Source organism: Physella acuta, unplaced genomic scaffold (assembly GCF_028476545.2).
Source record: "Physella acuta isolate Inbredline_101_S28 unplaced genomic scaffold, ASM2847654v3 ptg000363l, whole genome shotgun sequence".
In the NCBI taxonomy this organism is placed as follows: Eukaryota; Metazoa; Mollusca; class Gastropoda; family Physidae; genus Physella; species Physella acuta.
The window spans coordinates 50,727-62,866 of record NW_026731882.1 but is presented as its reverse complement, the minus strand read 5'-3'; the positions used below and the strand labels follow the sequence as shown (position 1 = coordinate 62,866).

The window sequence follows — 12,140 nt, the reverse complement described above, 5'->3', positions numbered from 1 at the left end:
ATGTGAACCTAGAAACAATCGCTCGGCTAGTGTTAAACATACGTGTAAACCTAAAACCTAATTTCGGATAGGATTATAGATATGTAAATATGTTTGGTTAGTGTTAAAGTGTTTGAAGTGAAGAAAGCCAACAAAAAATAACACCGGTTTTTAAAATAGTGTTAAAGTTATGTGAGCCTTAGTGTTTGAAGTGAAGAAAGCCAACAAAAAATAACACCGGTTTTTAAAATAGTGTTAAAGTTATGTGAGCCTTAGTGTTTGAAGTGAAGAAAGCCAACAAAAAAACACCGGTTTTTAAAATAGTGTTAAAGTTATGTGAGCCTTAGTGTTTGAAGTGAAGAAAGCCAACAAAAAAACACCGTTTTTTTAAATAGTGTTAAAGTTATGTGAGCCTTAGTGTTTGAAGTGAAGAAAGCCAACAAAAAAACACCGGTTTTTAAAATAGTGTTAAAGTTATGTGAGCCTTAGTGTTTGAAGTGAAGAAAGCCAACAAAAAAACACCGGTTTTTAAAATAGTGTTAAAGTTATGTGAGCCTTAGTGTTTGAAGTGAAGAAAGCCAACAAAAAAACACCGGTTTTTAAAATAGTGTTAAAGTTATGTGAGCCTTAGTGTTTGAAGTGAAGAAAGCCAACAAAAAAACACCGGTTTTTAAAATAGTGTTAAAGTTATGTGAGCCTTAGTGTTTGAAGTGAAGAAAGCCAACAAAAAAACACCGTTTTTTTAAATAGTGTTAAAGTTATGTGAGCCTTAGTGTTTGAAGTGAAGAAAGCCAACAAAAAAACACCGGTTTTTAAAATAGTGTTAAAGTTATGTGAGCCTTAGTGTTTAAAGTGAAGAAAGCCAACAAAAAAACACCGGTTTTTAAAATAGTGTTAAAGTTATGTGAGCCTTAGTGTTTGAAGTGAAGAAAGCCAACAAAAAAACACCGGTTTTTAAAATAGTGTTAAAGTTATGTAAACTTTAAAATGGTTGGTCAGTTTAGAGTTTTCTGAACCTAAAAACAAATTGGCTAATAGTAAAATATGTTTGCGGCGACAGCGGATTTGGGCACGGCGATCTTCAAAGACGGTAAATCAGGCGGCCTCGGCGTTCCACACAAAAGAAAGAAGTTGATCTATCGTCGGGCGGTTTCGAACAAGGTGGTATTCTAAGTCGACACAAAAGATGGAGGGAAGTTCACAAATCACCAGTATGTCTATGGACGAAAAAATCGGAAGTTTTAACAATGTAAACGAAACGTCTTTGAAGTCTGCACCAAATACCACTGTAAATCAGGTGCGGTAAATTTTTCGCAGAAATCTTTACATTTTAACACCACCCAGCGTAAGTATCGGTTGTGGTAATATGCGAGACAAAAAGTCAAGTGACCGACCGTTTTCGCGCCCTTCTCGCATTTTCCCGCCTCGCCATTTCGCTTTTCGCGTCTCGCAATTTCCCAACACTCTAAAATTATATCGTTCTCAAAAAAGTGGTGTTGTTAGTCTTGGAGTTATTTAAACGGTCGACGTAATTGGTTTAAATATTAAGTGAAGGTTAACAAACGACTTTTGTCACGCGATATGAACGTTCGAAAATGTTAACTACTGTTAATGATTTATCCTAAAATTTTAATCAGTTAGAGTAAAAGTTTTGTGAACCAAAAATATTTCTTTGGGTTAGGATAAATGTTAGAGAAAAACATATTTTAAAAATATTTTCAGTTATTAGAATAGGCCTATATGTCTAGTTACATAGTAGTTCGAGGTTATACTAAACAGATGAAGTAATGTTAATTTCAGAGGTTAGTAGTTAATTTTCAAAATGTTATTGCTAGATAAAGTGAGCTTTAGAGCTGATTGTAGAGTTAAATTTTGAGACCAGTGATAAATAATTTCATAGCTTAGCATTATTAATTACTTATAAAATAAACCAAACCACAGATTTTGGCTAAATAATCGAACTGTATTCAACATTTTATGAAACCCTGACAAAAACTATTCATTACGATGTCTAAACTCCTAAAAATGTGAATGATCAACTGACCAGGACAATCGTCACAAGTTATATTTTCTTCCATCGTTAGAGGTCCACATAGCGTAGTGTTTGAAGTATCGTCGCTTGGTACTCGTTTCTTCGTGCGCTTCGGTATCCCAGATGGACATTGGCACTGACCCCAGTTATCAAGCACCCATTTGCCTTCGTCTGCACGAAATAAAAGATACGTCACAAACATGCCTGTATATACACAGGTCTTTATATATAGCACAACATATCACAGAACGGTTCCATGACAAATGATATCAGGACAAATAATCTCACGGACAAAAGATGCCAGAACAAGATATATCAGGACAAATGATGTCATGGACAAATGATCTCAGACTAAATATCTTAAAGCAAAATTGTGATAGAATGTACAATGGTTTTAGTTGATCTCAACTTTTGCTTTTTGAGTGTCAGTATGGTTTTGTTTACTTTTTAACGCATCAAAATTGTGAATAAAATGAATTTTAAACTTAACAAACCATTAAATTATTTATTAAACTTAATGTATTTGATTTGAAAAAAAGTAAAAATTAAAACAAACTTACTCTTTTAGCCTGAAGGGTATAATAAATGATAATGTATAAAACCAAGTATCTGCAGCTATACAACATTAATGTTAAAAACACGCGAAATATCTTTCAAAAATGTGAATGGGTCTTCAGGATCGTAACATAAAATTATTGTTTTATTGCATCATCAACCCAAGCATAACGTTTACGTTTCTTTGCTAACAGTACTTCGCTATGATCACACCTCTCCAATACTATGTGATCATGTATTGTGTGATCTTGTATTGTGTATTATGCTCGACATTTTGTAGCGTCACATTCCCAAATATCTTTGCCTGCTGCTCCACTTATGGCTTTTATAAACATAAATTCACCAGAAACTTATGTCCTATACCTTTTCTGCGATGTAACGAAAGAGGCCATAGATGAGTAATGACTACTAATACTGACTATTTGCATGCACACTACGACATACTTAGCTCCGCGATGACCGCTGTAATTTAAATAAGCATTAGTCACCTGATCACTAAGGTGTGACCGACCCATAACTATTGACTTTAGATGCTGGTTGTATTGTCCATGGATAGCGGACGTCTTTCCCTTAAGGCATGTCTCAGCCATCAAAGCATGCGGCCACCTTGATACGAAGGTGTGTCTTTATTGCTATTACATCTACTTTGATCTATTTCGTCCACCTGACATGGTTGGATTGTTTCAAGTTTCGCAAGCTAATCAACGCTGTCTATCGAAAAGGTTTCTTTAATCTTTGCATACTATATTAGTAATCCTAATTTTAAAATGTTTAGTGCAATATGACAAATTATATGGCAAACATTTCTTACAATTATCATATAGGCCATAAATAATATAAGATATAGTAAACTACACCAAATGATAGTCAATAAAAAAAAATAATGTTCAGATCAACTAAAATCACCCAAAACACTATTAAAATTTCGGTGTGGGATATTTTGTCTGAGATCAATTGTCCATGGTATCACAAGTCCTTATATATTTTGTCCTGGTATCTTTTGTCCTGTCACCCACAGAACAGCACAACAATGCACATCTTAGCACAACAATGCACATCGAAGCACACCATTGCATTCTTAGCACAATAATGCACATCAAAGCACACCATTGCAATCTTAGCACAATAATGCACATCAAAGCACACCATTACACATCTTAGCACAACAATGCACATTGAAGCACACCATTGCACATTTTAGCACAACAATGCACATCAAAGCACACCATTGCACATTTTAGCACAACAATGCACATCAAAGCACACCATTGCACATCTTAGCACAACAATGCACATCAAAGCACACCATTGCACATCTTAGCACAACAATGCACATCAAAGCACACCAATGCACTTCATAGCACAGCGCAAGAACAAATCTGGGCTGCCTCATCTTACCACAAGTACAGAAATCTTTTGTTTCAACTTCTTTCCCGTCACATTTGAGATGCGAACATTCCGGCTTGTTGTGAATTTCTCCCTTGACACATGAACGACGTCGTGTTTGCGTGCGACTTTCTTCGTCACACGGCGACCATGGCTCCCATGATCCCCAAAAAGGTGGCGCTGAAATGTGGTGAGATGCTGTGGTTACGAAGCTGTTCCAGCATGTAATACTGCAAGACGCCACTGACCAACAAGTTGGTGGTATTTTATTGAGGATATAAGCAAACAATTAAAACAATTTTTTAAACCTTTGTGTTACCGAGTCGTCAGTCCGAACATATCACACCCCCCCCCCCCCCCACCCTCTTTTCCACAAGTCGGAGTACCCCAGAGATTTGGATCAGGCTGGCATGATCGTTTCCTTCTCTGTATCTCACGGTCAGCAGTAGCAGGCAGCCCCCCCCCTACACCACACTGAAGGGCACTGGTTAACATATATACATTTAAAAATTGGAGAGATTGGAGAGAAACACCAGATAAAAGCAATACGTTATTGCCTTAACTGTGTACAGTGGCAGTTTGGTATCAGGTTAGGGCAGGGTGTAAGAACTATTCAGTTTTTCTTAGAAGGGGGAGCGGCGAGTCAAAAAAAAAAGGCGCCGTGTATATAAATCAGAGGCGTAGCGAGGGGGGGGGGGGGGGGGACGGCGGGGGGGGGGGGGGATATGTCCCCGTGCGCTTACCTTAGGGGGGGCGCCAAAATGGGTTGGAAAAAGAAATTGAAAGTTTTAGGGGGGTGCAAATCAAAAGTTCGAGGGAGGGGTGCAAATCGAAAGTTTGAAGGGGGGGTGCAAACCAAAAGTTCGAGGGGCGGGGTGAAAATCGAAAGTTTGTCCCCGGGCGCCGGGAAGGGTCGCTACGCCTCTGATATATATATATAAAAAAGTTTCACCGCGGCTTAATCCGCCCTTGGCTTTTGCCCCTCAAAGTAACTTATTTCATTGACTGCCCCAATAATGTATTGATCGCATGGACCATTCAAATACTCACGGCAACAATTATCGTTCTCGCAGTCAACAACTTGCACGTCATCCCCAGTACAGGGTGTGAAACACACAGCATTGATAGGTCGTACACATGTTCTTTTTCTGTACTTTACGCTATCACATCTCCCATGGCATTCGCTCCAAGGTGACCATGTGGTCCATTGGCCCAAACCTGAAATAAACAAACTCAAAATACATTAGGAACGTTTGAAGTTTAATTAAATAACATCGCACATTTTTTTAGCATTGGGGTAGAAACACAATCACTATCAAAATGATAGAATAAGGTAACATAAAATCATGGTTGAGCATCATTATTTTATCCAAAATAAGCGTTTTGCTACATATCATATCAACGAAATACCTTTTTGTCTAACACTTGGAAATGTGTGTCTATGAAAGGTAAAACAACAAACTCACCTCTTGGAATTTCAGGACAATCATCGAAATCCACATCAGGCGTATCACGGCAAAGCATACCGCCGAATCTTGTTTTAAAAATTGAAACGAAATAGAAATATAAGAATTTTTTTTTTTTAAATTGGCAAAAATTTATCAAGAGAAAAAGAAAAAAAAAGGAAAAGAAAAAAAGAGAAAAAAGAAAATGAAATAATAAGTAAAAAATAAATAAATACTATTTAAATAGATAAATAGGCCTACACAAAAACAAAATAATTAAAAACCGATTATAACTCAATTTAAATTTTAGAAATTAATAAATCACAAAATCACAACATATCAAAATAAAAAAATGAATTAATGAACGAATTAATGAATAAGTGAATGAACGAATGAACTACAAAACGAGTAAACGAGTAAATGAATTAACGATTGAATAAGTGTGTGAATAAATAAATAAATAAAATATGAAATTTCTTTTTCGTAATAAGCTATATATGTATGTGTGCCTCATATACATCGGCCCTAGTGTATACAAATGAAACAGATTTACACCGGTTTTCTTATGTTTTTAACTGACCTCGCTGAGATTTCTATTCTGGAACGGTTTCTTCGTTCATTGCTTCGATCACAAGTCAGAGGGCAATCTCCCCATGCTCCCCACTCCCCCCATTCACAGTTACCTTAAGATGATAAAAAACATCTTTATGATATAGCAAAACCAGGTAGAGATAACAGTTCTAAAACAAAACCACGACTAATGAATATATTCGTTTGGTATAAACCACGAAGGTCTAGATAGTGAACTACTAAAAGCAAACAAAAAGAAAGTATATAAAGTTTCTGAATATATTTATCTAAACTGTGTTCAGCAACGATTTCTATTATCTTAAATAGGGAGTATAGGTAGACTGTTGTAATTTTTTTTGTCCGTTTGATTACATCAGAGCATCTGCACTCTGTGTAGAACTGTAAAATACGTATTTATGTAGAGAATAATCTTCTTTTTTTACCAAACTGTTAATCACAAATTCATTTAAAGACCTTAACTAATTTATTAAAATATTCATTGGTAGAAATTAACTTTAATTATAAAATTATAGAACAATTACTTTATTTATAATGACGTCACATGATTCATTTACTTTTTTTTTACTTTCATACGAAGTACAGAAAAAGTATTGTAATCGTGCAAAAAATAAATAAACCGGGAGTGATCTCCCCTAAACTTTCTCGAATATTCTTATATAACATTACGGGGAGTGGTAACGCGGGATATATACATGATTTTTAATCAATTTTTAACTACTTAAACTTTTTGAAAAAGAATAGAATCTCGTAGAAAATAGAATTGCGCACCAAGTGAACGCCAAACAATCTGAGTATAATAGTTCGGAATATTACTAGTACTGTAAAAATTCATTTTCGTCGTTTTGAGAAATCGGAAATAGCTTAAATTACTACTTCCGGTCAACGAAAGTTCAAAATTTGAGAGAAGGCAAAAAATAAGATATTTTACATATATGTGAAATTGTGTTTATCTGTCTAAAACAGTACTTAAAGGTAAAGGCTTTTAAAAAGTTGATACAGATCTACAAATGTGATATTATTCTAATATATGAAATTTTATCAACCTTGCTGTAACCGTACTCAAGTTATCGTGGACACACACACACATACACACACATACATCCACATCCACATCCACATCCACATCCACAACTACATATACATGCACATGCACATGTACATGCACATGTACATGTGCATGTATATGTATATGTGCATATACATGCACATATACATGCACATGCACGTTTCTTTTTGGTAATTTAAATAGTAATGTATAATATATTTTGTACTTTTTAGTGCATTATTACATAAAAAATTGTTATTAAAAGTTGTTTTTTTTGTCGTTTTAAATTTTTATCAAGACTACCCAGTTATTCGTGAATAACCGCGTGTTTCAAGGTTCATCTATAAATCACGTCATGTTTATTTGATAATTTTTAACTTTTCCCTTCCCTCATAATGTCACTTATTATCACAAAAAAACCAGCCTACACATTCAAAAAGACGTCACACCTCAGACATGTTTTTGTTTTTTAAACCACCGATTTCGGCTGAGTATGGGTCTGATGACATTATCCCTTCACATGCACAGGTGAACTATGCGCCTACACAACTCTACTTCACCTGACGAGTGTCCTGCCAAGTCTCAGACAACATGTTTTTATCGTATTCCTGTATCTTATTACCTGTATTCCGCCAATTTCCGAAAGCAACTTTATCATTCTCATCTAAAAACAAAGAAATAATTGAAATCTTTTTTTTTTACATTGACATGATGTGTCTAGAACCCGCGTTACCCGCATGAAAACCTATCACACTAACAACTTAGCTATCAAGACTCTTTCAAGTCAGATTACGATAGTTAGTGTACATTGTACTTTGATTCTGCGTATGTAACTTGATTTACGCGAATAGGCCATAGTATTATTTAAAATTAAATTTTCCCCGAATATACCCCATTCCGTAGCTAAACAGAGATTTATATAAAATAATTAAGGTATGAAATAGTTTATTATAGAAAAATAGACTTTAGATCAAGATAGCGCTAGAGATCTAGATCTATTTGTAGAGCCGAGGAAAAAGCAAGGAAAATATTTTGGTGCTTTTAAAAGATAGCATATTTACAAGGAATGTAGTCATTAGAAGTATTTTACAAAAAGTTCGTGGTGTTGTTGTTGAGGCTCTGGTTTTACTGTAGAAGTTGTAAGCAGGAAATAGTTAGACCTATGTTGCCATCGTGTAGGGCTAAATAAATATTTCAAAATGCAGTTATCACCTGTAAAGACATGCGTCGACATTTTTTATAAAAACGCAGAAGGAGTATGCATTTCATTTTTAAAAATTTGAATCAGATTTATCTAGATCTAGATTCTAAATAATTAAATACAGGAATAAAAATGTGTAGTGTGATTGTTAATGAGAAACAACATCCAAACCAATGAATAGCTTGTGATTACTTAGTACCTATGACATGAGAATTGGTGGATTGACACTTACCGACTGTTCTTTCTAAAGGTCGTTTGACTACTTGATTAAAACCTGAATACAGAATTAATTTCCTATAAAGGAAGCTTGTTTAAAACTTTTGAATTGAAAATATTCTATAGTAAACCAGTACGTAAAAGGATAGGTCATCAAAAATGTTAAATTATATATATATATATATATATATATATATATATATATATATATATATATATATATATATATATATATATAAATATATATATTATAATTGTTTGCATAACATAGCAGCTTTAAACATGGACTTTTTTAAGGACTGTATATGGTGTAGATTGTTAACCGTGCAGTGTCTATTTTTCATATGCTGAACCATGATAACTATTTCCTAAGTGAAAACCGCTTACAAAAATAATTTTTTTAAAACTATGTTTTAAAGTGTTCTTTCGCTTGGCAGTATTTTTCAGATGTAAATGCTACACTTTAGACTACAATATATTGATATGATCCTTTATGTGTTTAATAAATTAAAACTTAAATTATAACTCTGATTCGTCTTATGCACAGGGGCGGAACTACAGTGCCGCCAGACCCCGCAATGCGGGGGGGCCCACGCCATTTAGGGGCCCACGGCCGACCATAATTTTTTTATAGTTAAAAAAAAAATTTACTTGCATTTTTGAGTTCATGGTTGTTTTGTTAAAAAGAATACCGTAGCTCAATTGGATTATCTTTATTCTATAGACACAGCCCCACGCTCTTGTATATTCTTTTTCCCTTTGTTTTTAAACCACTGTGAAAGCCGAGTCTTCTTTCTCCTACAATCAAACTTATCAAAGATAAGCAGACTTCCATGACTTATTTCCCTTTTTTAAATATTCAAATAGTGGTGCTCATAAGCTCCTTTTAGTAGATTTGTACCAAACAAATTAAAAAGCAATTACTTCTCTTAATAATTTTTTTAAAAGTACTTACTAAAGAATAAGATTATATAAAAAGGAAATGTATTTAAAATGAATAATTTAAAAACAAAACAAAACAAAAAATAAACATAACACAAAACACCATTACTTATACAAAGCTTTCATGGAATATATATTCTTTTGACCGACTAGACGTTAAGAGGTCTGTTAGCACAGTTAAATAAAATTCATTATCTCAAAACACTTTAATGCAATTACACACATGACATGATGTTGTATTTTGTTATATTTAAAAAAAAAAACATTTTTTTCCAAACCCGAACAGGCCAGCAATGCGTATTCTATTTTCGTATTTATATATATACATATATATATATATGTATATATATATATATATATATATATATATATATATATATATATATATATATATATATATATATATATATATATATATATATATATATATATATATATATATATGGGGGGGGGGCCTAAAAAATATTTTTGCGGGGTGGCCCTTTTTTTCTAGTTCCGCCACTGCTTATGCAGCTGCAGTTTTCTTGACTACATTTCTTAAGAGAAAAGAAATAGTTGGATATCATATTCATTAATCAATGCAGATATTACCTTTTGCAAGTAAATATGATTTAGCAGTTTCAACTTAAACAAAGTTTTCAAGTTGGCCTTTTTTAAAAGCAATTTCTAGTAGTTCAATTTCACTAATGATGCGTAAATAAAATTCTAAACGGTACAATTTGTTTGTTTTACATTGTTGGCTCAAAATAGTATGTATTTGATAATAAAATAAGTAATTGTGAATGCAATAACTTTTATTAGGCAAGCACTTTCTCATATTACATAATTTGTTGTTACTACTCAAACAATAATACTTCAAATAATGAAAACCTGTATTTTTAATTTATTTGTTTAAAACGATTGTTAAATTGTATAATTATTTTCATTTTTTTTATTTCTGTCAATATAAAATAAAATATATAAACAGTATAATTTTTTATTGCTACTTAATTCCGTTTTTCAACGATTCAACAGAGTAACATAAAATTGTTTTTTTCCTTAGGACATAAAGTTAATAGACCAAAACACTTAAGTATTATTTCAATCTGAGTGTGTAATATAGTTCATTTTGCTCTTTTGTAAAGTTTACTTAAAAAGCATTGTCGACAAAATGTTTTTAAGCATATTACATTCAGTACAGGACCCTTACTTTTTTATCATAGCCTTCTTGACAAAAATAAACCTGGTTTTTAAGTTATACAAAAAATATGTGTTGGGGTCTGGCTGTTTGTGACGATGTGTATGTTGGGGGGGGGGGGGGTTGTGAGACATAAATGTCGTCAATAAAGCGTGAAGTCCTTTATAAATAACCCCTTAACCCATAGTTATCCAAATGATGGCGGGTGGTCTAATCTATATACTACTAAAACTGAAGTTTGTTTACAAGTTTATATATTTATTTTTGTGTTGGTTTTTGTTTGTTCGTTTGGTTACACGAAAGAATCTACACTATGTTTAGAACTTTAAAAAACGTAAATATGTATACAATAATGTTCTTTTTTTCAAACTGCTAAAAACACAATTTTATTTATAGACGCTAATTAATATATTGATATATTCATGGGTAGAAACAGCAATTTAATTATATAAGTTCAGAACAAACACATTGTTTTCTCAAAAACGAAATTCTTTCACCGGCTTATTGACGTCACTTGAAGGCCAAACCAAAAGTAATTTTAAAGAAAAATACAGGGACTTTTAGTTACATCCCTTGAAACGTACGGGAAAAAAAAGCAAATTAAACAGAAAAACAAAACAAAAAACTTTAAGGCCAAACAAAAAAAAATAGTTAAAGAACAAACATGCAGCAATAAGTAATAGTACTAATATACAATAAAAACACAATCAATAATTTAAACTCTTTATTAAACTGTTTTAGACCTTAAATATTTGATATAAATATTTGCTTTTTAACTTCAAAGATCGTTTAATTCGAGAATACAAGGAATTTATCTAAATAGACTAGATCTTGATTAAAGATCTACATTAAAAAAAGACTTAAGCGAGCCGTAGATTCTAGTTCTAGATCTAGCACTATGAAGATCTCGAATTTTAGTTAATAATGAGTATCTATACTAAACAGTGGCGTCGCGAGGTCGGGTGACACCCAGTGCGCGACCACATGGTGTCATCCCCCTTTCCCCCCCCCCCCCCCCGGAAAAAGCAATGTCATATATATATATATATATATATATATATATATATATATATATATATATATATATATATATATATATATATATGTATAAATATGTATATATATGTATATATGTATATATATATATATATGTATATATATATATATATATATATATGTATATATATATATATATATATATATATATATATATATATATATATTTATATATATATATATATATATATATATATATATATATATATATATATATATATATATATATATATATATATATATATATATATAAAGGTCTTCATAGATCTATGTATATAGTTGCAATTGGTAACATCCCCATCCCATTTAGCTATAATTTGTGCGCATGACACTGATTAATTCATGTGGGAAAGCATTTTTTTCATCGTATTTCATTAGATGTTGGTGTCACCCCCTCTACCGTCGTTGATTGATTTATTTGTTATTCAAAAAAACTTTTTTTCTTTATATTTTGCAATTTTTTTACTGTGGTGTCATCCCATTAATGGTGTCACCCGGTGCGGTTCGCAGCCTAC

At 32.6% G+C, this 12,140-nt stretch overlaps 1 protein-coding gene across 1 annotated transcript; it reads right to left on the bottom strand.

The window, feature by feature from the left end:
* Window positions 1-2,045: 2,045 nt before the first annotated feature.
* LOC131941493 (uncharacterized) lies at window positions 2,046-5,164 on the bottom strand. The gene is made up of 3 exons (XM_059300765.1): window positions 5,003-5,164; window positions 3,965-4,132; window positions 2,046-2,182 (listed from the first exon to the last, which is right to left on the bottom strand). The coding sequence occupies exons 1-3, from the start codon at window positions 5,072-5,074 to the stop codon at window positions 2,060-2,062; spliced, it is 363 nt and encodes a 120-aa protein (XP_059156748.1). The 5' UTR covers window positions 5,075-5,164; the 3' UTR covers window positions 2,046-2,059.
* Window positions 5,165-12,140: the final 6,976 nt, after the last annotated feature.

Coding starts and splice junctions, on each gene's coding strand:
- LOC131941493 (XM_059300765.1), bottom strand. CDS start 5,074: ATGCTGTGTGTTTCACACCCTGTACTGGGGATGACGTGCAAGTTGTTG. Junction 4,133..5,002: donor CGAGAACGATAATTGTTGCC/GTGAGTATTTGA, acceptor ACCACATTTCAG/CGCCACCTTTTTGGGGATCA. Junction 2,183..3,964: donor AAAAGATTTCTGTACTTGTG/GTAAGATGAGGC, acceptor TATTTCGTGCAG/ACGAAGGCAAATGGGTGCTT.